This window comes from Procambarus clarkii, chromosome 24 (genome assembly GCF_040958095.1).
Source record: "Procambarus clarkii isolate CNS0578487 chromosome 24, FALCON_Pclarkii_2.0, whole genome shotgun sequence".
Taxonomy (NCBI): domain Eukaryota; kingdom Metazoa; phylum Arthropoda; class Malacostraca; order Decapoda; family Cambaridae; genus Procambarus; species Procambarus clarkii.
Window position 1 is genome coordinate 20,701,429 of NC_091173.1, and position 27,598 is coordinate 20,729,026.

The window sequence follows — 27,598 nt, forward strand, 5'->3', positions numbered from 1 at the left end:
AAAGTCAGTACAGTACAAAAGTACAAATAAATACAAGAGGCCATGTCATGGCCTCTTTTCAAACTGTTACTGCCAGTTTCTATGCTATCACTGTCTCAAAGAGGCAGTGATAGTGTGGGGCCAGTGGAACTCCCCCAGTTACAATTTTTTTTCCATGTCGTGGCCTAGTCGATTAAGGCAAAAATCCCTTGTGGATTTTTTTAATTTTGTAAGGAATCATTAAGAACCTTGTACACCTGGAGACTGCGGCTCCAGGGTGGTCTCTCTACCCTGTCAGGCACAGGACGAAGCTGGAGAAGTTTCAACAGTATGCCACCAGACTAGTTCCAGAACTAAGAGGTATGAGTTACGAGGAAAGAATGCGTGAATTGCACCTCACATCGCTGTTAAACAGAAGAGTTCGGGGAGACATGATAACCACATACAAAATACTCAGAATTGACATGGTAAATAAGGACAATTTTAACACAGGTGGTACTCGCACAAGGGTAGACAGGTAAAAAGTGACCACCCAAATGAGCCACAGAGATATTAGAAAGATCTTTTTCAGTGTCAGTAGTGAATAAATGGAATACAATAGTTAGTGATGTGGTGGAGGCTGACTCCATACACAGTTTCAAATATAGATATGATGGGGGTTTAAAAAAAAAAAAAAAAAAAAAAGTAATTATCAGGGTAAAGCACCAAGACGTTAGACTATATAGGCTCACGAACCTGTACACCAGTAGACTGACGGTTGAGAGGCGGGACCAAAGAGCCGAAGCTCAACCCAGCCACACACACAACTAAATTTCTTTCACCTGATTCCTTTGTTCACTTAGCAGTAAACAGGTACCTAGGAGTTCATCAACCCGTCCTCCTAACAGAACGTCGCATTCTGACGTATACTCTACCCAGGGCCAAAAATTGTCGTACTAGAAAATGGTAGCGGCTCGCGGAATTGACATACTGTCCCGTTTTCTGTTTTGAGGCCTCTGGTAAGGTTAGGATGAGGGCACTTTAATACAACAGTTTCTTGACGTTGGGAAACCCGGTGAGGACGAGCTGGTTAGGCAGCTGCATTCTGGGGGATGAGGGTATATAAGAGAGCAAAATAGACTGGTTAGAAAGGCAGGGTCCAAGAGCTAACAGCTCGATCCTGCAGATAAAAATAGTAAATTACACAGTAATGTTTCGTACACATGTACGACATCTTCAAAAGACGAATATCTTTGTTATTTGTAACATAATTCTTAGAATTCATTATCTGAATTCATAAATCATCGTGATGTGGATAACGACACGCAATATATATCACACGCTATTCTGTCTGTTCTGCAGAGAAACATGCGAAAGATTTTGGAACACATTCCTACGTCGAGTCAAGAAGCTACACCACCACTGTTGACCAACACTATATTATAAATATATATATATATATAAAGTATACTTATTTATATATATAAAAGACGACTGGTTACGTTGTAAAATTTAATGTAAAATGGTACACTGTTAATCAGTGTACCATTGTACCTAATCTGAGGATTTCAATTAAGTCTTTGTAAAGTAAGGATAATGCTGGTATTCACTGTCACGCAGGACAGAGGGTCATACATAGGACAATAGGTCTAAACTGTAGGCTGAAGCACATATATATCATGGTTACAATCAATGTTTTAATGTATGGATATGTGAAAACAACTTTCTATTGTGCACTGCCACACAAGGGCAGGGATGGGTTCATAAGTGATGCAGCTTAGAAGTAATATAAATAAAATTGTTCATTCTTTAAAATGGACAAGCAAATTTTGGATAAATTGTTAGGATGTCGTCCAGAACACCTGAGTCAATGAAATAGTTACACAATTGGTGGTACAAGAGGCCAGGAGGTCTAAAGTCCTTTACGGTTTCACATTCAACAATATAGTGTTCTAGTGAATGCATTAAAGGTTTATCACAGAGTTTACAATCTGAGTATTCTGGTAGTGGCTCAGCCTCACTAACCTACCAGATGTGTCTATAGCCAAGGCGAATTCGCGCAATGACTACATCACATTGCCTGGTCCGGTTACTGTGCTGACCATACAAATACCTATTATTACAAAACTTGTCATAATTTTTAATACTGCAGCTTTCAGGTCTCTGGGCATTTCTTAATTTGTCTAAATCTGAATTAATTTCTTTAATATGTATGTTTTAATAATTGCATTAGATAGTCCAAAGTCATAATCAATGTTTTCTTTCCTGCAAGCCTCATTGGCCAATCGATCTTCAAAGTCATGTTTTCCAACTCCAACTTAGGATGGGAGCCACTCAAATTTTATACAATAGTTATCATCATTAGCAAAAATTCCATTCCATTTAATATTACAAGCTACTTCAGAAGTCAGTGGCTAAGACGCGCGTGCCGGGAATCTCTGCTGTTATCAGGTCTTTCAAACTATGTATACACAATGTGGATTCATTTCACAAAAACGTAGCAATAATTACAGTTGTGGCGTAGATTGCGCGCGCAGCTTCAGATAAATATCTGGCCTTGAATATATAAAAATGAACATTGGCGTTATCAGAGCAGCAAAGATAACACGAATATAACATGTTAGATAGCCAAGCGGAAATTGAAGAATCAAACACTCAACATGTGTTTAATGACTTTTAAACATGAAATAAAATATGGATATTTATCTTACGACCCGTCCAATAGATGGCGATTTTTTTGGTAACTTGCAACGTTACAAAGGCAACCTACTATGAAAAGTAACGATTTACCAATATCTACGTTTTCTATGCACTGTAACTTGATAGGTTGAGGTAGGGTTGCTTGGGTTCGTTCCCTTCTGGTTAGCTTAAAATCCCTTCCCCCTTGAGTAGCAAATCACGAAAACGAACTAAAATGAGCACAAGTATTAAATTTGTCCATATAAAACAAAATTGTTAAAAAATCAAAAAAGTTTGTTTAATAACATGTACAAAGTCCCAGAAAAAGTGGAGCCATAAGTGTGTGCTTGTCGTACAAAGAGATAGCCTCGCATCACCAGATAAGACACGCCTCTGCTATTGGCTGCTGTAAGGCATTTCCGGCCAGGGGGGGGGGGGGAGAGGGGGGGATGGGGCTAGCAGAGGATGACACTTAAGAGCTTCCCTCTTGTCCTCTGTGGTGTTTCTTGACCCATCACACTCGCCTCTTGTTGACACGACACCTTACCCTAGAGGTGATTTCGGGGGGCTTAGCGACCCCGGCGGCCCGGTCCTCGACCAGGCCTCCTAAGCTAAAACACTAGCTATGACAAACTTATTAAAGCACAGACCTATTGACCTATGCAAACCAGGTGCTATTTATTCCAATCTATTTTCATTCTAATGCAACAAAACAGGTATGGAACAACATACCAATGAGAGCAGGTATGGAACAGTTGAATTACCACAGTTATCCAAGTAAGTGGGTTTACAGATCCAATGAAACATAGCTGATTTAATGAGCCATTCGCGGTTTCGCCTTAACTCGTAAGTCTAAAGTCTATCCAAGGAATTTGCCTCAGTGATGGTAAATTGTACATCATTCACCTCGCTCACCACTCTTAATTACCAATACCCCACCCATATCCTTTCTAATTTAAATTTGTATGAACTTAAGTCTAGCACAAATTTAGTTTAGAAACGATATGAGTGGAGTATTAAGGATGGATTAAAAAATGTCAAATACCCGACTAATATCGCCACTCAATGAAATTACAACCTCAATGCATATATAAAAGGACATCCTTAGACAGTTTATCATGTTATATCTAGTTTCCAGATAATACATGTCCATTTAGTAGCATGTAAACAGCAGTAGACCATTATCCATGTTCTTACTAGCTCTTGGAGCCAGAAACTGGCCAGGTGCGTTTTGAGGGAGGTAGGTAATGAAGCAATGTTTGGCGGGGAATGGTAGGCTGGTGTGTGGTCAGGGCTAACCATAGCCCGTGCTACTTGCCCCGCTCCTGTGCCAGGTAAGTTACGGGCTCGCCATAACCCGTGCTGTTTGGAACTTGTTCCGAGTAGCTGAATCTATAAACAACAACAACAATGGTGTGTGGTGTTGAGTAACGGTGATCAACCCGTCCTTCTAATAGAAGGTCGCATTTTGACGTATATTCTACTCAAGGCCAAAAATTGTCGTACTAGAAAATAGTAGCGGCTCTTTAAGTAGGAAACCTTTAGAGGACGGGCTGGATACACCAAGTGCTTGGTAGGACAAGCTAAGGTGAACAAGACAAATCAATTATATGGAAGCATACTAAAGGAGGAGGGGGGGGGTAGATAAGAAATCTTGAGTAAGATTGAAATTGAAAGATTAAGATTAGAGTTAATAATATGGCAAGATACTAGCCAACCAGGAACACACAAGACAATGGAGAAGAGAAGAAGAAAATGTAATCCAACTTTCAGGAAACGGGAAAAATAGAAAGATGAAAGAAGTGCTAAAGTGAGCATGGTTGGATTTCCTTCGAGAACAAGGGAAGGGAATTGTCGGGAAAGCGCCAAGCCATTACGACTATATAGCACTGGGAAGGGGGTCAGGATAAGGATTTGGGATGGGACAGGGAGGGGAAGGAATGGTGCCCAACCATTTAATGCCAGCAGTAATATCTGTGGACGAGGTACCACACATCAGTGCACAAGCGGAAATATGGAGCGCTGCAGGTATAGACAGTGCGTGTAGAAAATTAAATACAGAACGAGAGAGATTAGCCACAAGTGTAGAAAATTGTGTGAATTAGTGAAGAGTGTGGAAAGGGGGGATGGGGAAAGTGGCTCTGTGCCAGCCGATTGAAATACAACAAGAATTACATACAGAGTCATCAGTCTTAACTCGTAGACTGATGTCATCAGATATCAGGAGGCCCTAAGCCAGTATTACTCACTATATGACATTTAATCTAAGTGCTGTGAGCAAAGTATATGGCAGAACAGTGACTGGGAAAAGAAAATAACTGAAATGAAATATGAACAAGGTGATTGCTGTCACAGAATGTATGCTAAAAGGTAACAGTGTATAAGACATTAATGGACTTGTAGAAGGCATGTAAAGTGGCTTGGCTCCACACATGCAGAATTAGCTGCACTACAACTTGCCACTAACGCACTGAAGAACAGGGGAGCAGTAATTTTCTGGGAGTCAAAGTCAGCTCTTCAGGCCCTAAAACCCAGACATGCAAAAGGAATGTTGTAACATTCATTATAAACAACATTATTAATGCAAAGAGCAAAAGTTTCAGTCTCATTGGTATGGATACCATCTCACACAGGTGTTGTCCAGCATATGACAGACAAGGCAGCTATAACTGCATATGCTAAGCCTGAAATGGAGTTGGATATGGGCATTCCAATCTCTGCTGTAAAAGCCACAATACTTCAGAAAATTGGAGAAGACAGAAGAGCAGTCACTGACTGTGAGGGGGTGGTCTCTCAAGATTATCCCACAGCTGACTTTAATGGCTCATTGCAGTGCACAGTGCACCGATCTCGTGCACAAGCCCTATCTCTGTTAACCCTGGATAGTAAACTGTCATGTTGGGTATCTCCAGGATGCCCACTTAACCAGGAATACGTTTATAATACGGAGGCCACCGTATGTCCAGGCAGGAAGTAGATACAGGAAAGTTAAGCATCCATACCAGAGTGTCACTGGGTACACAGTGGAGGTGCCAGCGTGAGAGAGGACGCCTCTGCTCAAAACTACACCTCGAGAGGTGCTACATACCCGTTCACCTTGTACTCAACACATTACCAACGGCACCAAACACTACCTAACCTTATGCAGGCGATGAGTCACAATAACGTGACTAAAATATGTTGACCAGACCACACACTAGAAGGTGATGGGACGACGACGTTTCTGTCCGTCCTGGACCATTCTCAAGTCGGTTGAGAAAGGTCCAGGACGGACCGAAACGTCGTCGTCCCTTCACCTTCTAGTGTGTGGTCTGGTCAACACTACCTAACCTTAATGCACCCAGTTGTGCATAAACTTCCCCATCATATAAAATAAAACATACGGGAAAACCCGTTTATTATGCCGGATAAGAGATACAGTTGTCAGCCTGTTTGCTGCCAGGCGTACGAGTCAAACCGGACTTGCCATCGTTGGCAACATTCATTCATTTCTTTATTATGCACCCTATACCCATCCCGTGGGCGGTGGTGGGAAAGTGTTACAGAGCCACTTAATCGGTTCGTTTAGCTAAGCAAATGACCGTCTTGTAAAGCTAGTTACACAAGTAGGTATATATGTACTATAGCCTCAGGCTGGAGGAAGGGTTGTAGAACAATGCGATCTTAATAAACAGCAAAGATCATGTCTACTGGAAGATCGAGATAGCCACAACTCTCAGGATATATATATATGCATTGCACAACATGGATGTCAAACGTTTATCAAACGTTTGTCTGGTTTCCTGGCAAGACCTTGATGGTGAAATATGCAAGTAATTATAAAAAGAAGGCGGCAAGCCGGGGGGAGACTATGTAGTAAGTGGACCCCGGGTATGAGGTCCACTACCGCTCGGGGGGCTGGTTAGTATAGATTAGTCTCGGCCAACTTAGTACATCAGTTTAGTGACGTCGATTTCCACTGGTTATGGCGTCACAAACCAGAGACCTTGAGCCTGGTGTTGGGTTGGGGTGAGCGGTCGCCGCTCCTCGCGGTTACTGAGTCTGCAGGTTCATCATTTGTTTGTTTTCGTAATTTGTGTTCGCTCCCGTGACTCATCCTGTGGGTAAACATGCCGCCATAGCAGCGCCACCGCTCCCCAAATGGAAGAAAACCCGCTGGGTTGTAGCACTAAAAGTATTTAAACTTTCCGAGAACACTTTCTATATAAATTGTTACTACTAAACTTGGTAGATTATTATTTTATTTAAGTTTTTGTTCATTTATTATGTACTTCATAATAAATGAACAACAATTTGAACAAATTTTTGAACAAATGAACAAATTTATTATTATACCCATCCTGCGAGCGGTAGTGGACCCCCATACCCATGCTGCGGGCGGCAGTGGACCCCATACCCATGCTGCGGGCGGCAGTGGACCCCATGCCCATCCTGCGGGCGGTAGTGGACCCCATACCCATCCTGCGGGCGGTAGTGGACCCCCATACCCATGCTGCGGGCGGCAGTGGACCCCATACCCAACCTGCGGGCGGTAGTGGAAATATTATAGGGGCACATAACTGACTCGAGGAACTGAAACCCAACATTCATTTGCCTGCGGAATTAAGTTGAGTCTCGGTAAGCCTGTTACATAGTTTAGTGTATATACCAACAGTGTTCATAACATGCTGCTTTAAAGAACTAGACCACAACAATCCCCAAGCTGAGCATTTTACACTAGTGAATAGTTCAACCTGTGTTCCTAATAGAACGTCGCATTTTGACATACTCTACCCAGGGCCAAAAATTGTCGTACTAGAAAATGGCAGCTGCTCGCGGAATTGACATACGGTCCCGTTTTCTGTTTTGGGTCCTCTGGTAGGTTAGGATAAGAGTACTTTAATACGAGTTTCTTTACGTAGGGAAACCTTAAGAGGACGGGATGAATAGTCACCACGCACCTATCCACTATGACATTTGAGTTGACATTTTTCAGTCATGTCTTTTTATTAGTACATAAAATTGTGGTAATGGTGAAGTAGCCTTTGGGCCACCCTATATTATAATATAATAAAATATTATAATATATCGTAATATATTATAACGTTAGGCTTGTAACAAGCTGCGCCCAAGGCCGAACTACTAACACCCCTCCAGGAAGCAAACACCCACAAGGGTTGTCTAACTGCCGGTGGCTATGTACTGGTAGGTGAACAGAGGCATTAGGGGAAAAGTATACGTGCCTAAGCATTTATGTCCCGCCCTGAAATCGAATCCGGGATCCCCGACTGAGAGTCAAAGATCGATGCTAACTGTGCTACGAGAAGCTGTCCACTTCAACCGTGAATATTATTGTTTATTTTCTTGGGTTAAGTGTGTTCCAAGTCTATACGTCTCTAAGTTATTTTCTACTTAATATTACACCACAAACATCTGTCAGTGTTTGCTATCCTAGATACCTCGAGCTGAGATACCTTGCTGTTCAAGCTAATTTATATGTTCATTCCAAAGAGTTGTTTAAATGTGTATGTTACATTAATTCCTTTGATATTGTTAAGAACTCGTAGGCAACAATATATATACGCACCGGTCTTATTTGCTGCTCTACAGGCAATACAGTTTAATAGCCTCAACATTGATCTTGGCATGATGTGAAATGCAGAGTGTTTTCATGCAGATATAAATTTTGCTACCGTATTTACGATTTTTACAAAACAAAATGTAACTAATGAGGTCGTGATAACATTCACCCTAACTTAGCTCAAAACAATAAAAGCAAACACTGCCCGAAACGCTTTGCGTAATAGTGGCTTTAGGTATTGTATGTACTAGCTCTAGCTATAAATCAATCAACTTTTGTATCTTACCTTGTATGTATGTACTTTACCTAAATAAATATTTGTATTTGTATTTGTACTAGATTCAAGTTTCCCGCGCGCGCGCCCAACCCTACACATTACTGAGCACCCTGGGAGAGGCTAGCGGCGCCGAGAACGATAACTTGTAATAACGTTCTACATATCACGTCGCCCGAGGTCACAATACCAGTTTTTATTAGATTTATTGATTTTGCAGCATATACTACGTCCCTTTTAATATAACAAGCTGGTATACTGTGTCCAGCAGTGCAGTACGAGCTCCACAAAAGTGCGAGCAAGTGCCAGATGTCGCCATACTGTAGGTTGCCACGGAGCGGCAGTATCGTATCTACTCGGTGTACTGAGGGTTGTAACTTTCTCTTTTCTTATCTGTTCACCACCAACTTCAATATTCGAAGTACTGAGAGGATCCTGCCTAGTTCTCACAACCTCCAGACATCATAGAGGCGTGTGTGGCGAGCGTACGCAGCACCGCTGATGAAATATGCTCAGCTGTGAGATTCTACTTGAAATCTGGGTGAGAATTAGGAACAACGGAAACATCACACGAGACCAATACGGGGTTCATCATGGATAACCCACACGAGACCAATACGGGGTTCATCATGGATAACCCACACGAGACCAATACGGGGTTCATCATGGATAACCCACACGAGACCAATACGGGGTTCATCATGGATAACCCACACGAGACCAATACGGGGTTCATCATGGATAACCCACACGAGACCAATACGGGGTTCATCGTGAACACCTCTCAAGCAGCACCTACGCTATTCGTCATGGATAACTCTCAAGGGACCCCTACAGGAATCATCAATGACCACACTGCTGAACACATGCTAGAAATCCCATTAGAAGAATTAATTGAAAATAGTGACCTAATGGCCTCCCAGACGCCAATCTTGCAGGGCGAAGGCTGTCCTCAGCCTACACCTGAGCAGTCCAGTGTACCAGGTTGTGTAAACACTCCCACAATGCCTGACAATTACGCAAATTCTTCTGCTAGAAGCAACGCTCTGGGTAACACAACATACACCCAGGGTCAGTTATCCGTGCCACACATCCCTGGAACTCTATATTCAGTGTCCACAACTTTCCAACCTGATCATTTTAATTCACCGCCCCAGTTTGAGACTCTGACAACGCCAACCCAATATACTCCCTGTACTAGTGGAGACAGACAGGAGAGCCACGGAGCAACTGGCACAGATCAAACTTTGAATAATGTACCAGTCGAGCCAGATAATGTTAGGTCAAGGAGCCAAGCATTTAACACTGTTGGGGATTATGTTACGAATGATTTAAATGGGTTTTATGCATACGAAATTGTCACCAGTGCTGTAAACACGTTCGAAGAGCCTCAACCGGCAAAATTAAGAAGCAAACATTTCAACTATATAGGAAATAATTATAAACAAGAAGTTCAAGGAGAGCCTTCGGGCACAGACTTTAACGAATTGCTGGTCTACCTCTTTCATGACCAACAAATGCAGATGAATTCCGACTCAAACTATAATACCAACCATGAGTGTCTCGCTGTTCAAGATGGTGACCTATTGGGGCACCAACTTTACAAACCCTATTGCTTACCAAATGCAAACACAAGCTGTGTAAACTCCAACCTTGATAATGAACCTCAAAACATTAGTGAATTCAGCAGTGAACCAAATAATCACTCCCTGACAGCTGAACCCACAAACTTAAGTTCCCCGCCTGACATAGTCGATAGACAGGTGAACACAGATGAAGGAAACCAAGTTGTGGAGAACGTAGTAGAACCTATTCAACACATACAGGAACCCGACAGAGGTGACAACGAAGAAACTTTAATGGACGTGAATGTCGTCCCTGCTCTGAATCTCTCATCTGGAATCAGTGCCATCACAGCCAGTGAATATACTCCACCGCCAGCTCGGTCACGTCGCTCTCGTAAGAAAGAATCGACTAAAAAAGTGAAGGAATATGAACGACAGGAGCCTTATCCAGATATAGAAAAAGAAAGGAGGAGAAAAGACGCCATCAGAGCCAAGAACTGCAGGGAGAAAAACAAGTCTAAGATGGATGTACTAGAGGCTACAATTAAGGACCTGCTGCAAGAGAATAGCAACCTGAGTAGAGAGAACAGCAACCTGAGTATGGAGAATGCCAACCTTCTGCAGGAGGTGGAAGCTCGTCAACGATATGAATGCAGTGTTCTGGAACTCCTCAAGTCAAAATACAACATCGTTCTTCAGCAATATCAACAAGACTGGTAAGTTACTTAGAAACTTCTGTTGTGCCCAAGACACCAGTTAATTTAAGTTTATATAGATCCCCCCCCTATCCTCCTGTGGGCGGTAGCATGAAGGTTAGTTACATAATGGGTTTAGGAACCAAACCTCACAGTGTTCTAAGTTAATCAATTTGCATTTGCGGTGAAATAACTACTAACAGTTTTCATTTGCAACAATTAAAAAATCATTGAATTCTAGCAACAAACAATTAGATCCAACTTGGTCTTTTTTTTAATTACCTAATAGTAAGTTACAGGAGCTACGCTCGTGGTGTGCCGTCTTCCCAGCACTATCATATAATGCTTTGAAACTATCGACGAGCCATGGGAAGCATAGGGTGGTATTTCATAAAACACTGACTTGAAAGGATTAAAACTATTTTTTTTAAATAGATACACTGAAGTACACTAACTTCTGTAACTAATAAGCTGCCTTATATCTTTATCGAACTGTAATTAAAAACAAATATTTTGTTCCAATGGAGAGAAATAATTTGCAATATTAAAATATTTTTCCCATATCAAGATTGGCATGCCCTTTGATAATCTGAAATAATTGCATTAAATAATAGATTTGTTCTTAAAAACCACTTGAACTGAACGGTACAGCGACGGTCTCGCTTCATGCAGGTCGGCGTTCAATCCCCCGACCGTCCAAATGGTTGGGCACCATTCCTTTCCCCCGTCATATTCCAAATCCATATCCTGGCCCCTTTCTAGTGCTATATAGTCGTAATGGCTTGGCGCTTTTCCCCCCTGATAATTCCCCTCTCCCGCGTGGTAATACTACGATTTTTCACGATACAGGATACTGAATATGGGGTTTCTGTACAGCATTAGGTCCGGGCTAGAGTTGAAGGCCCTCAAGATATATTGTGTACAAATGAACGTTAAGGACTAAATTTTAGTTGAAGGGCCTTTGGAGTTTTAGGCTTAAGGATCACTGTGCTGTTTGAAGCTGGTGTTAAGCGAGTGAGTGATTTGTGTGTAAAAAAAAAAAATATGATATAAAGTATGGTTTCTACTTACAAATGTGCGTTAGTCACATGTACAGCTTATTTATGATTAGCTAAATAATTCACCCATACATGATATCTTTGCACGTATTTAAAAAATAATAATAATGTCGCTATTCTCCTTAATCCCTACACGTAGAGCCCATACAACATCTATGTAAGTGTTCGTATCTACATGTGCCTTCAAATTCTCTCTTAACTCCAATTAAGGAATTCACTTTGTAAAACTATTCTCTCTTTCAGGTCAACATCACCACAATAACCCTCGCCGTCTGACCAACTCCTCCTCCAAGTGCCTTCACGAGCGGTAATAGCAAGTGCTTCAATAATAATGATACTACTGTCGAAATAACATAATACATTATAAAACAAAATATATACCGATAACAGTAATACCTAAATGCGTTTGTGTACTTAAAGAAACATAATATGTATCATTAAATATTATTGGCTAGTTTATACAAATTTGTAAAGAGATTCTTTAGAATGGTACAATGGATTAAAAGCTGTTTGGTTTTAACAAAAAGTTTTATAATCTACGAGGTAAATTAATTAACAATCACATTTAATATATTTAAAACCCCTATGCTGACTTTATATAAAGATACATCATACCCAATTGTTTTTTCATTAGCTTATACATTACTACATTTTCTAAAATAGTCAATTATAGTACTTTAAACTTTGTTTACATGATTGCTTTGTGCACAAAATTTTGCTATTTAAAAGTTTTATATAGTCCATCATACACCAAGATATACAGTCTGATATTTTACATATAAACTAAACTTCCAAAGATTATGTTAGGATAGCGTGTATAATGGCAGTGACTGCATGCTGTTCTGTTATTGTGACATGTAATTAATGTACTGAAATTTTTACGTAAGCTTTCCCAATTATAAATGTACAACCATTTATGACTAGAGATTTTGATCTGATTTGATCATAATTATAAATGGTTGTATCATGCTAATATATTGCTTGTATATTTATAGATTTATTTGTATAATATACATTATTTATAAAAAAAATTCTGTATAATATACATGTCTATGCAGCTAAAATTTTAAGATAATGTAATATGAATTTAATTCTCTCTCTCTCTCTCTTTGGACTGTCTCTAATTATATTTTAGTAAATTAAGATGCAACAGATGTGCTATTTGTTCATGATATTTTTGTCAGAACATATTTCCTATAAGTTTAAAATTCATCGAATTCATAAGATTTTAATAGTTTTAAGGCAACACATAAAAAAGGCATTTTTCTTTAAGAACTATTATCATACTGAGAATGTAACACCTGCAGTGTACAAATACATTTATACCTGTTCTTGTACCCGTCTGGTCAGTATACATTGCTTTGTCGTCATCAAATGTTACGTACTTGTCCTCTTCAGGCACTCATTCCTGATGGGCTCAAACATCCCTTACGAGCCCCACAAGACCTTCAACACGGTAGTGTGACCAGTTAATAGTGCAAAATGTACTCATTGTTACTGATAAAGAACATCTGTGAATGTTATGTACAAGTCTGTACATTAATTGATCAATGTAAGGAGTTCTTCACTATCGACAAAATATTTTTGTACTGTATTTTTTGTACACTATTTCCATCTCAACATGTTGGCTTGGACGAGTGCCAAACCCAGGTGATCTACAGTACTAAATAAAATCAGTAATTTTACAAGCTGTTTGATTGGTATCCCCAAATTTGTGTGTTTTAGTCGAAGTAGAATTATTAGTAATTAAAATATTTTAGCAGGTTCACTAATAAGGTGAAGAAGTTTGTACTTGGAAAATTGATCCCGTGATATACATTAATAGAACATAAAAATATTCATTTGAAAGTGATTGTGTACAGAGGAGGCTTGTAATATTTTCTTTTTCTCCCCCCCCCTCCCCCTTTGCTTTACATATCCACCTTTTTGTATTTTCCTTCTCATCCTGTTTCCCCTTTTCTATATTTTTCTGCCCCCGTCTCTGAACACCTGTTCTCTACAGTTTTCTTTAATCTATACGTAGCTAGTTAGGCTCTCGCTCGCTGTCTCTGTCTGTCTGTCTGTCTGTCTGTGTCTCTCTCTCTCTCTCTCTCTCTCTCTCTCTCTCTCTCTGTCTGTCTGTCTGTCTGTCTGTCTGTCTGTCTGTCTGTCTGTCTCTCTCTCTCTCTCTCTCTCCCTGTCTCCCTGTCTCTCTCTCCCTGTCTCTCTCTCTCTCTCTGTGTCTCTCCGTCTCTCTCTCTCTCTCTCTCTCTCTCTCTCTCTCTCTCTGTCTCTCTCTGTCTCTCTCTGTCTCTCTGTCTCTCTCTCTGTCTCTCTCTCTGTCTCTCTGTCTCTCTCGCTACGAACTTTATGTTAAATGCTGTGAATCAATTCGCCCTTTCCGGAGACCAAGCAGGAGTCAAAGCACCTGCTTGGAGCTTTGGCTCCAAAGCAGGAGCTTTGGAGTATTCCAATAATACTTCCAAGGCGCTAGAAAGATTTAAAATTTATGGGATATGCTGTATAATTAAAGTTGCAATGTTCCAACCCATCCTCTTGTTAAGATAATACTTTTTTTTTATTATTATTTTTGTACCACAAACGTTGCCACACATTTACAATGCTAACCAGCATATATACATTTTCTGTATATATGTCCATATATACATGGACAGGGTTAGAGATGTGTTAAACAGATAGTACTGTTTGTAACTGTGCAGACCATTGTACATATACACTGACGTAATGGAGAATTAGATAGTACTATTCACTTCATAGTCCGAACAAAATTAAGCTACAAACTAAAATATTCCTATGCCTAGTATATAGCGTATGTTTTCATGCATTTGTATGTACGTATGTATGTATTTGTATGCATTTGTATATGTATTTATTTGTATGGATATGTATTTGCGTGCATGTATTTATGTATTTGAATGTATGTATATAGATATGTATTTGTATGGATATGTATTTGTATGTATGTATGTATTTTTTTATTAGACCTCCGACAGCTTCTATTAAGCCTAGGATGGTTAGGTTTGGTTTTATTAGCAACAAATACAACCTTTCCCAAAGGTTTGTTCAAAATCAATCTTACCAAATTTGACTTTCTAATTGTCCCTTATTTCAATATATATACACGATGGGCCACTTCCTTACTACAAGTACTAGCTAAACAGTAAGATGGGCCAAATGTACAAACCCATCTTACTCACATTATCCCTAGAAACAAAGGAAGAAACAAATCAAGACAGTATCCCACACTGAAATTCAACACCAACGAACGTGTCAACAAATAAATCTATTTTCTAAATAGATTATATGAAATCTATATAATTACCAAATCCAATAAATAAACAAATATATAAATCCAACACAGAACTATTATCTATGTCAAAAACATTCAGTGATGTGGCTGAAATATGCAGGGACAAGTCTCATCTTAGTACAGGGGTTTTCAACTACTTTTGTTTTTCATCCACGTGCCCTTTGATTATTTTTTCTCATTCCATGTACTCCTGTAATGATAACGTAAAAAAAAAACATTTAGTGTTGTATATTTGAAAATAAATAAATTAGCAACTACATAACCATTTGTAATTATGGAAAGGAAAAGAATTGTGTGTTGTTACTAAAAGGAAAATTTTAGTTATTCTCAAAACTATTTTTTTTAATAGTAGTAGTAGTAATATTAAAAAATTGATAATAATAGCTTAAATTTTCCTTTATTTTTTTTGTAATTTGTGTGAAATAGTGTCTAAAGATGGTTAATTAAGTAGTTTTTGGAGCTACTAAAAAAGAAAATTTTAGCTATTCTGATAATAGCTATCCTCTTCTTATTCCTATTACTATCTCCTTCGGTGGTTATAATAGGAGCTGCCTCGTATGGGCCAATAGGCCTGCTGCAGTTCTCATTACTACTATCCCCTACACCTGACTTTCCTCCTCAGCTCTCTCTTGCCTATTTAATGCCTGTCCCTACCTGTCCTCATCACAATCGACTTGAGAATGGTCCAGGACGGACCGAAACGTCGTCGTCCCTTCAATTTCTAGTGTGTGGTCTGGTCAACAATATTCTGATAATCATTTATTTTTCTAATATTACCACTAAGGCCTCAATTCAATGTGAAATAATGAGTTTTCTGGTGCTGCTTTTGGTTTCCTAGCCTAAGAAGCTGAGGAGCAGTTTTGGCCAAGACACACAGAAGGTCTGCTTCCATATTAAGTCGAGACCTTATTTTAGATTTCACGAGAAGCTGGAAAATCCAGGTTCACACAAATATGTTGATGGGAAAAGTCAGGAGTGAGAGCAGCTTACTTTGCAACACCTGGGTATGACTTCGATCGATATCTTGCACGGTTACTTGATGGCAAATTCTTTCTCGAAAAGAGATCACGAGCCCTTGAGTCACTCACAAAGTCTATAAATTCTTCCTGAATATTATTAACAGAGTAATATTTACATGTAATGAATTTTGTGTTATCTTTAATTAAATGCACTTGAAACATATCTGGAAATTATCTCTAGTTCATTCTGCAGCGAGGCGAGGTATTTCAGTGTTAAATTTGTCACCTGTTTTCCATTAGAGGTGTCTATGTCAGCAAGTGCCACAAGCATGTCGAAATCTCATTTCCTTACATCTGTCTGCTACAGTTATAAGTTTCATTAGACAACTTATCAACAAAGTGACAATGTGAGCCTCTGCAACGAATTGTTGAGAATGCTTAGACGAGTAAATATATCAACAAGATATATTTACTCGTATATTTATATATTTAAATATATCAACAAGATATATTGGGTAAATTCAGTAAATATATACAATAATTGTCAGCCCATCTTCCGAGCAACAAGGACAGCTACACAGTATCTTTTAGAATTACGTAGGTAAACAACAAATGTAACATATTTGTTTACTACAATGTCCGTGCTGCTAGTAAAAGTTGAAAAAAAAAGTTTTACTTCGAAATATACTAATTTTATAAGGAAATTCGACGTAAATAGGAGGCAGTAGAGCTCCGATAAGCCAGCGCTAAATCTTCAATATGACGAATGTTGCTGCTCTCTGATTGGCCAAACGAAACACAGTAGTGACCTCTATCTGCACGCAGGTGAACCAACATATTTCTTCCTATGTGGACGTACTTGAATTGCACCTAAGCATCTTCTTAGGGCACACTTAGGAACCTTCGTAGCAAACCTACTTACGAAGAAATACATGGAGCTTCCTGAATCTAGGTCCTGGTCGACAAAAGCGGTACAAGAAGCGTAACAAGATGGTTGACCGCCATCAGGCGGTCTCTGGCAAGAAGCGTAACAAGATCGTTGCCAGAGACCGCCTGATGGCCAATGTGACAGCCTCCGCTCTCTCCCCAGTGATAGCCAGAGCGGGATGAGTGTAGTACTGACGGCCTTGTGCTCTGCCTCTAGAATATCACTTTACTTGAAGATTAGTAGTCCAGAGTGTATCTTACATATAGATTACACGTGAATCTCGTGTATCTCGCATATAGATTACAAGCTCTTAGTAGTGACTCTGGCGAGTGTTTGAAGGACTGGTAAAAGTGGTTCAGCGGTGATATCCTCCTTAGAATCTGGGTAAGAATCAGCGATGGAAACCTCAAAAACTGACTCCAACGTGGAAACCCCGCAAGAGACTAATGAGCTACTTAATCAATCATCAATGGACGACACAATCATCAGTAACAGCACCGCTGAAGAACGTGCGCGCACACATCTAGAAACATTTGATACAAAAACATTTGACTTAATTAACTATATTGACTGTGACCTGATGGCCTCCCAGACGCCAATCTTGCAAGGTGAAGGGTGTCCTCAGCCTACACCTGAGCAGTCCAGTGTACCAGGTTGTGTAAACACTCCCACAATGCCTGACAATTACGCAAATTCTTCTGCTAGAAGCAACGCTCTGGGTAACACAACACACACCCAGGGTCAGTTATCCGCGCCACACATCCCTGGAACTCTATATTCAGTGTCCACAACTTTCCAACCTGATCATTTTAATTCACCGCCCCAGTTTGAGACTCTGGCAACACCAACCCAATATACTCCAAGTACTAGTGGAGACAGACAGGAGAGCCACGGAGCAACTGGCACAGATCAAACTTTGAATAATGCACCAGTCGAGCCAAATAATACAAGATCAAGGAGCCAAGTACCATTTAATCAGCAACACAAAACAGGAAGTAGTGCTTTCAGCTATATTGAACTTAGTGCAGAGCAAGAAGTTCAGGGAGTGAAATCATATAGAAACTTCAACACAGCATCTGCACACACAAGCTCTATAAAAGCAAATGTTTATATACACAAAGAATCTCCAGGAATATCTACATTCAGCCAACCAAATACATCAACTCTGCCGGTTAATCAGATAAACTGTCCTAAGTCTGTAGCTGCCATTCACGTGCAGGAACCACAGAAGAGCAAGAACAAGAGAGAAATGGTGAAATTGTCAAGCTCGTTTCCAACTCAAGATATTGCGGGCGGGTCGGGTTCCAGCACAGTCCGGGGACCCAGACCACCAGCTCCACTTAGCTCTCGTAAAAACCAGCGTCCGACAAAGAAAAGAAAATATGAACAACAGGAACCTTGTTCCGATGAAGAGGAAGAAAAGAAGAGACAGGGTGCCATGAGGGCCAAAAAATCTAGAGATAATGCTCAGCAAAAGCGTACGGAACAAGAGAGCACCATTGAGATTCTTGAGAAGGATAACAAGAGCCTGCGTGAGGATAACAAGAGCCTGCGTGAGGATAACGAGAACCTGCATAAGGATAACAAGTGCCTGTGTGAAGTTAACAAGAGCCTGTGTGAAGTTAACAAAGGCCTGCGTGAAGATAACAAGGGCCTGCGTGAAGATAACAAGGGCCTGCGTGAAGATATCAACATCCTGCGTGAAGATAACAAGAGACTGCGCGAGGATAACTTGCATGGCCAGCTGAACAACTTGTTTGAGGGGATCGACAACATATAGCAGCGACACGGAGTACTAAAGAGCAGACTGGGCAAGTCATTTTAATATTTTACTCCTTATTTACTTAGTTGTCAGACTCCTGATAGTTACAGACAGATTGCTGTCACACTTCCTTATCAGTTTCTAATTGTTTTGCTGGTAACTGGTACCCAATACAATTTTCCCATGCTTAGAACCCTACACGTCTCCACAATGAAATGATTTTTTGAATTTTAATTCCATTTAAGATGTTGATATCGTGTTCCCCGCTTGACTTCGTCCGAATGATTGATGAAGATTGAGCCACGCAAGAGGTGGCACGGGCATGAATAGCCCGTAATTCGTCCGAATACATTTCCAGCCCTATTGTAGTGTCCAATAAGCCTCGGTCTATTCTTATACATCCAATGTAATGACATGCAACTTAGAAATTGACACACGGCTGTTCAAGTTAACTTCAGCTGCATTTTTTTTTATTTAGTATAAAGACCTTAGGCTAGCAACTGAAACCTGAGTAGGTTATTTAATGACATGTATTCCTCGGAAGTTCAGCGTGTATTCCCAAGAACACGATCTGTTAAAATATTCGACACGAAGCGCTCTAATTACTGCTGGGTGCAGAGGGGGTGGAAGCCACGACAGTCATCTCTCCCTGACAGGGATAGACTACGGCGTTTTTTTTTTTGCAAGCCGTTAAATCAAAGTAAATCATATTTTGGCCTTAGGAGATTTATTCACCGTTAAAATGCGATGAACTATTCAAGCGGACGGTTTGAATTACTGGAACACTGGCTCTGGCGGACGCCTCGTCCTCCCCGCACTCTTGGACATCACTTGTAGGCGCTATAGCTCTTAATACTCCAGCTTTCTGCCCCGATCGATTTCTGAACGACCTCACTTTTGGCAGTTGGGTAGTCTTAGCAACAGAGACTGGGATGTGCTAGTTAAATTCAGTGTTTATCCACTGTGGTGCTCGGTCTCCAAATATGGCACCCCCCCCTCCCCCTCTGCGCAGGAAATCAATTCTTGGCAAAATTTTTGTAAATGCTAAATACCGTTCCCTGATCACATATGTAAAAAAAATCGAAATTCTACTTGCTTTGCCACAATGGGATCCGGAAATGGCGTAACATGACAATTTGGTGGCCGCCGTGACGTCACGTATACTCTGGGAGCTCGTCGCGCGCCACCTTCAAAAGGCGCGAGTTGCCAGAAATAATTTTGTTAATTTTTTCCGTACATTTCCAAATACATTTGTTTTGTTTTTTCTTGCCAATTCTATGTATAATGAACACGTACACAATATTATGGCAGTAAAATATCCGTACTGTCCCAAGACACTGTGTTACATGCATCACAAATGTGTCCACATATATTGCTCATATATCAAATGTTTCATGTTAATTTATGTATATTTACAACATATTTACACGCTATACACCATCACACTATATGCATTCATCATCAACACACACACTGAGCTCCGCGAGTGTAAGCTGCCACACCCAGCTACCTCCCTCACTCCTCCAACACCTTACTCGCCAACATTCCTCTTCCCACCATACTGTTAGTTCTTATTGTACTATGTACACACGTTATGTATTTACATGTTTTATTCACCATAACTATACAACTAAGCTGGTATTGTATCCAAACAGCACAGTGGCCACCATACACTGCATGGAGGACAGAAGAAAATGTATATATACTGGTTAGCATTGTAAATGTGTGGCCACGTCTGTGGTAGAAAATAATAATAATAAAAAAAAAGCTGCATGGCAATTGTCACACAGCAGACGGCGAGGCTACGAGTACAACGTCACCTCCCTCACAAAAATGGCTCCTCCCATTATACTCCTGTTGCTGTTATTACACTATATGCTCACATTGTATATACCCATGTACATATGTGTTCACCATAGCGAACCACTAAGCCAGTATGGTGAGCAAAACAAGAGTGGCTGCCACACACAGTGACGCTATCTGGATTCCTTCCCTCACCACAATTCCTCCTCCCACAATACTACGCACAGCGCTAATTATCACCACAATCCTGCTATTATCACAATCCTGGTCACTAAATCCTGTAAATGAATAATTGACCACAAGTTTAGTTTGTAAAGGAACATAAGAAGTCGTTTGAAGATTCCTAGATGGACGAAATAATGCTGTGGCTAGCGCTGTTAACATCGTGAGCAGCATTTTTTCACTGATATTTGAATATTGTACACAGTCATTATCACACGAAGGCTCTTCTGTAATACTATCATGGCTAAATAATACCAGTTATATATATATTTTGACGTTATTAGGCGATGCTGTGGTCACAAGCTGAACAGCAGTGCTGTGAGCTCATGCTGCGTGCGCCAGCCTGGGTTGCTCACTCAGTACTTAGACTCTCTCACCCGTGAATGTGGGCCTTGTGCTTAGCAGTGTTAGGGACTTATCTGGCGCATACCTGGGGAGGGTTTCGGGGAGTTGTTCTACTCCCCGAGACGGCCCCTAATCTCTGAGTATTTTTGTCTATATCCGAGATAAGAATGAGAAATAGCAATGGATTTGTATTTTGTTTTTCTTTGAAGGCTTCTGTGATTTTGTCATAGTGGTTGATTAACCGCGACGGACATGAGCTTCCCGCTCTAATTCCATGTTGTCCTGGGTTGTAAGTTCACCGTTTTCCATAAAACTTTCCTAATTTCATTTCTAATCAATCTTTCAAAGACTTTTCTGTGGGATGTTTGTAGGGAAAACTGACTTGAGATTTATTTATTCATTAATTTGTATTAATGTATATATAGTAATTTATTTTTACGTTTACTTATTTTGATAGTGGACTGTACGATTTTATTCCCTCAAATCGTTTACTAAACATTCTGTGGTGTTCATTAAAATTATATATATTGTCTATCAATCGAAATTACTGATTAGTAGACATTCACTACAGTGTTAGTAATTGAAATTAAACTACAGCTTATCTGTATAGTAAATTATGGCCTAGAAAACCAGGAATGAACACAGATGGAACACACCAGACTATACTCCTCTCATGGATGAGGCTGACTTCACACGTTACTAGGTAATTGTTAATTCTTCTTCCCCTTCAATTTCACCTGTCAAAGGGCACACAATAATAGTAGTAACCTATAATAATAATAATAATAATAATAATAATAATAATAATAATAATATATATATATATATATATATATATATATATATATATATATATATATATATATATATATATATATATATATTTCAGTTGCATATTGTCCTGGGGACCATTCAGGCTTGTTCGCATTTGTGTTCCTCACGTGTGCCCCAAAGAATGAGGTGATTTGGTAAAATGCTATGCCCAAGATTACTATCCGAGTGCCGGCGGTGGGGTGGTTCAAATAGCTTCGGCTATCACCTCATTTTGTCCGGTCGTGATGGTCAAGTGGATTAAGGCGTCTTGTACATACCAGTTGCGTTGCTCCTGGGAGTATGGGTTCGAGTCACTTCTGGGGTGTGAGTTTTCAGTTGCATATTGTCCTGGGGACCATTCAGGCTTGTTCGCATATTATATATATATATATATATATATATATATATATATATATATATATATATATATATATATATATATATATAAAATCAGGGGAAATATTATAATTTATTAATGAGAGAGAGAAGAATATTGCTCACCCTGTTTTGTTTGCTCATTAGCGCCCTCACCGGATTACCCTAATTTCTACCTAACATTACTGGCCAGGAATGAACGAGATAATGGGTTTCAGAGTCAGAACACTTCCCTGACTGTAGACGAAGTAACATGTTGATGATGGAAGCACTTTACATCCCATAACGCTACGTCCAAGGGCACTATTGTGTGGAGATTGACGTCAAATCCATGCGAGACTTTGTTAAATTTAATACTGGCGTCTACTGGCTCTCCTCCCACTCTTGCGTCGAGCGTCAGATGTCGTCAAGAAGTGGAAAGAGGGCCTACATTTATTCTATTGTAGTACTGATAATTAAGTTGGTTCAAGGGGAAATGTTTTATGATGTTTACAGTCCAAAGACTACGTGCTGCTATGGCGGTATGTCCACTCACAAGATGAGTGGCGCTGCCCAATAAACTCGCCCCTCGGGGCAAAATTTAAATTTAAAAGACTGATGTATTAAGAAGATTTTCCATTAATAGGTGGTGAATAAATGTAAGTGCAACTGGTCTATAGTTTTTTTTATTTTTTTGCCAAAGCTTTACTACCGCCCTTGTGTAGTAGAGGTGTATCTGTGATTTAAGTGCTGCTGGTATCTTCCTTGTATCCAGGCTCTCTCTCCGCATTACACTGACCACTCCCGCTACTGGTAGTTTACATTTATTTTTGAATATTAAATTCCAAGAGTCAGGACCAGGGGGCGGAGTGCATGGGTATGTTGTCAATCTCTTTTTCAAAGTCTTCAGAGTTCGTGTTAATATCAGTTAATCTGGATCTTCAACTTTCATGTTGTTTATTGTTGTGCTAAACATAGCCTCATACTGGCCTCTCAGGATTTCACTAATTTCTTTGTCAACTTGTGTACGAACTCTCAGTTGTAAGTAAAGGTCCAATACGGGTGGATGCTTTTTTATTTTGATTTCGCATATGTGAAATAATATTTTGGACTTGAATCAAGGTGATGCATGTTTTCTTGAGTCTCGAATATGATGAGGCCTCCAGACTTGACTTTGAAGAATACAAGAATAAATTCAACTGCTTATCCTCTACATATGATAAACAGGTTTCTTTCTTTGATCTACACATGACGCTTATCAGGTTTGACTTACAGAAACTCATGCAATTATTACCTGTATACTTCACACGTACAAGCGTTAATCCTATAATGTAACCCTGTTTTAAATTAACCTGTTTTGCCTGGAGTGTTGTGTTGTGTGAAGTATGTGCAGGTACGAATAAACTCTTTCTTCAAACCACCTCAATTTCAAGTGAAGATTTTTCTAAAAGTATTTTCTCATTTCCAGATCAACGCCGTCTGGACCCTCAGCCTATCACACAAGTACTCCATGTGTCAGACCTTCATACAAGATCCTTCACAAGCTTTAACAACAGTAGTAACATTGTAATCATGAGAGGAATCCAGTAAATAAATATAATTTGCATAAAAAATTCATTTGGATAGAAGTTATTTTATAGATGGTATTTTAGCCAAACTGGCCAGGTTTCCCAGTGACTTCTCATATCAAATAATAATTTATAATATACAGGTCTGATAAATTGGCCCGAAGGCAATTCAAGATTCTAAACACCAAATCTACAGGAATTAATTTATTTATATAGTATGGAAGATCACTGCAGAATCATTCCAAGCTATTTGTATATTGGCAGAGGACATATAATTATAAAACTAGGTAATTCATATTTTATCAACTTTACAACATATGTTTAATACCGTCCAACATAAAATGATGACAACATTGGTCGAAATATAGATAGGAAATTCTCTAATATGAAAATTTGGTTTAAGAGTTAGATCTATTAGAATGTACCTATTGCCCACCCTGTGACCAGTAGGCCCCCCCCCAATTTCCACCCTGTGACCAGTAGGGCCCCCCCCCCCAATTTCTATCCTGCGACCAGTAGTGGGACCCCTCATGCCCACCCTTGTTAAGCCAGTTACATACAAGACACTCGGGATTGGTCAATCAATTCTTGGTGCTTAGAACCCTGTAGAGAAACATTATGTTCAGAGACTATAGTACTGAAGGTGACACTTCGCAAGTAATCAAATGAACTCCTTACAGGTGAATAATCAACACGATCTGCTCCTAACATGACGTTTCTCTAAAAGTTTTTTTAACCTGCCTTGTAGTTGTACAAGGCAGGTTAAAGCAGGTGTCTGGGAATCACCAGAACGCCGGGTCAAGTCACCTCATTGTCACAATGATTTTCTCATATATACTAGTATATTGTTAGTCAACTATTGTGTTTGGAGTTTTAGGAGTTACTTGTATTAATTTAAAAAAAATAATTTTTGCTTCATATGACCTAGTATTTTTTTTATATATAATTTGAGCATGTCTTTGTATTGTTAGTCTACCACCTGTTGCTACCATACCACAGTTACAAAGGTGGGCAGGACCCAGTTCCAAATGTTCCAAACTGCTAGAAGTCGGAACCTGTCCTCTCAGAAATTACGTCTGAATTTAGCCGTTTGCTCGTATGGCCGAAAATGAACGTAATTTGAATATGAAAAATAAAATATTTTATTGAATTTTTTTCTCAAAACAGCAAGGGTCCTCTGGCAGGTTAGAAGGGCAGGAAATTATCATAAGGTTACAAAACGTCATGAAAACCGTTAATTGAAAGTTTCCTCTCCTAACCTAACCGAGTAAGCTGGAGGACTCAAAACAGAAAACGGGACAGTGCATCACTTTCATGAGCCGATTCCAATAATGCCCATTTTTGGCCATATTGCGCATTCGTGCGAAAAGCCACGTAATTGTAAGAAGACGAGATGGGGGTGACAGTTATTTTGAAATATTCGTCTTCTTGAGGGGGAACGAAAGCATTCAATTATATTTGTTCCCATTTTCGTTACATTAATTTTGCATTATTTGGAAATTTAAATAATTTACTAAAATTCACTATTAATGGTTTCCGGTTCTTAATGCTTTCCTTCACTCGAGTATTTCTCTTGTATTTACTACAAGGACCGGAGCCGTTGGTCAATTGTGAAGAACGGGTGCCCACCCTTGGACAATACAATCACACTACTTGAACTGTGACTTATATATTTACAAGTCAAGTCATCCGTTGTTGCTTTGATGTATACTCCACTGCAGCTTTGATGCACAACCATTAGATTCAGTTTGTGTTGAGTTTGTATTTTAAAATTGTTAAATTTAAACCTTGAAATCCAACAATTTTTTGCTTATTTTTTTCTGATATATATTTTAAATGTCATGAAGATTTAAAATAAAGTTTTGCATGCAAGAAATGTTCTGTCATTTCCTTTGCCATAAGAACACAAAAATAAAAAAAATAAGAAGGCCTATTGGCCCATACGAGTCGCATCCTATTTATATCCACCCAAACTCATTCCTATACATGTCCAACTTACTCTGCAACCCCAGTGATCCCACGCCCATTATGTTGCCTGGTAATTGGTTTCATAAACAACGCTATTCTCAAGGACATAGCAAATAAAGCCAAGATCCAACCAATACTGCTCCACAGCCACATCAGGAGGAAAACAACAGTGAAAGAACAGGCGATGAAACTGAGAAAGGGAGAGGATGGGTACACAGAGACTGACAAAGAGGTGTGTGAGGAGCCCCAAGAGATTCCCGTTCTTCACAATAAGAAGTAAGTAAGTAGGAGTAAGAAGTAATCCCGGAACTAAGAGAGGGCAATAAACTAAGCAGCCTTGAAAGATATTGAAATTACCAGAGATGAGGTTAGGATGTATCTGCTAAATCTAGAAGTGACTAAGGCTGTTGGACCTTATGGAATCTCGCCATGGATGCTAAAAAGGGGACAGAAGCACTTTACATGCCACTCTCTATGCTTATAACAAGTCACTGGAAACAGGAGACCTACCAGAAAGTTGAAAGACAGCCAACGTAGTCCTTTTATTCAAAATGGGTGATAAGCAGGAGGCCCTAAACTACAGGCCGGTGTCCATAAGTTGTATATCATACAAGTTGATGGAGAAGAGCGCGAGAAAAAAGCTGGTAGCACATCCTGAGAGAAGGCACTTTGTAACACACCACCAGCATGGATTACCTTACACTGTTGTTGTTGAGTACAATTAGGTGAGTACTGTGGTTACCTTGCAATGATTTCGGGGCTCAACGTCCCCGCGGCCCTGTCCTCTACCAGGCTTCCTGGAATCCTTGGTTTCCTGGGTTCTCCAGGCTTACCTGGGTTCGGGGAAGGAAAGTCGTGCCTCACAGGTTTAACAGAATTCTATAACAAAGCAACAAGTATTAAGCAAGAAAGAGAAGGGTGGGCAGATTGCCTTTTCTTGGACTGTCAGAAAGCTTTTGACAATGTCTCCCATAAGAGACATTGGAGAAATTAGTATTAGTTGGAGAAACAGGCTGGAGTAACTGGTAAGGTGCTCCAGTGGATAAGGAAGTACCTAAACAACAGGAAGCAGAGTTAGTATGAGGGGTGACACCTCAGAATGGTGTGATGTCACCAACGGAGTCCCACAGGGTTCTATACTCGGATCTATCTTGTTTCTGATGTACGTAAATGATCTTCCAGATGGTGTAGATTCATTCCTCTCAATGTTTGCAAAAGATGCTAAAATTATGAGAAGGATTAAGATAGAGGGGGACAGCAAGAGACTACAAGATGACTTGGACATACTGAAGAAATGGTTCAACAAATGGTTACTAGAGTTTAACTCGAGCAAGTGCAAAGTGATGAAGATAGGCGTAAGGAGCAGGAGGCCACACACAAGGTACCAGTTTAGAAAATAAATCCTTCAGGATTCAGGGAGAGACAGAAAGGTCTTTGGGTTGATATCACGCCAGACCTGTTCCCTGAAGCCCACATCAAAAGGATATCATCAACGGCATATGCAATGCTGGGAAACATAAGAACTGTATTCAGAAAGCTGTGTAAGGAATCGCTCAGTACCTTGTATACCTCATACCTCAGACCAATACTGCAGTATTTGGTTCCAGCCTGGAGTACATATCTAGTTAAACACAAAACGAAGTTAGAAAACGTTCAGAGGTATGCCACCAGGTTAGTCCTCGAGCTGAGGGGTATGAGCTACAAGGAAAGATACCTGGAACTAAACCTCACGACACTGGAAGACACAAGAGTTAGAGGAGACATGATCACCACCTAT

At 39.9% G+C, this 27,598-nt stretch overlaps 3 protein-coding genes across 8 annotated transcripts in view; 2 read left to right on the plus strand and 1 right to left on the minus strand.

Annotated features, from left to right (window-relative positions):
- LOC123761636 (uncharacterized) overlaps positions 1-27,598 on the minus strand; it is a 193,737-nt gene that overhangs the window by 42,103 nt on the left and 124,036 nt on the right. The window lies entirely within an intron of this gene.
- On the plus strand, positions 6,545-13,477 carry LOC123761633 (uncharacterized). Of its 2 annotated transcripts, none has more exons than XM_045747689.2 (3): positions 6,545-7,254; positions 8,692-10,752; positions 12,033-13,477. In XM_045747689.2, exons 2-3 carry the CDS (start codon positions 9,065-9,067, stop codon positions 12,049-12,051), a joined length of 1,707 nt encoding a protein of 568 aa, XP_045603645.1. In that variant the 5' UTR covers positions 6,545-7,254; positions 8,692-9,064; the 3' UTR covers positions 12,052-13,477. The 2 variants fall into 2 exon arrangements, with proteins under 2 accessions (XP_045603645.1, XP_045603646.1); XM_045747690.2 differs by having other exon boundaries at positions 8,894-10,752.
- LOC123761637 (uncharacterized) lies at positions 17,147-25,729 on the plus strand. The gene is made up of 2 exons (XM_045747700.2): positions 17,147-18,797; positions 23,754-25,729. Exon 1 carries the CDS (start codon positions 17,384-17,386, stop codon positions 18,764-18,766), a length of 1,383 nt encoding a protein of 460 aa, XP_045603656.1. The 5' UTR covers positions 17,147-17,383; the 3' UTR covers positions 18,767-18,797; positions 23,754-25,729.

Coding starts and splice junctions, on each gene's coding strand:
- LOC123761633 (XM_045747689.2), top strand. CDS start 9,065: ATGGATAACCCACACGAGACCAATACGGGGTTCATCATGGATAACCCA.
- LOC123761637 (XM_045747700.2), top strand. CDS start 17,384: ATGGAAACCTCAAAAACTGACTCCAACGTGGAAACCCCGCAAGAGACT.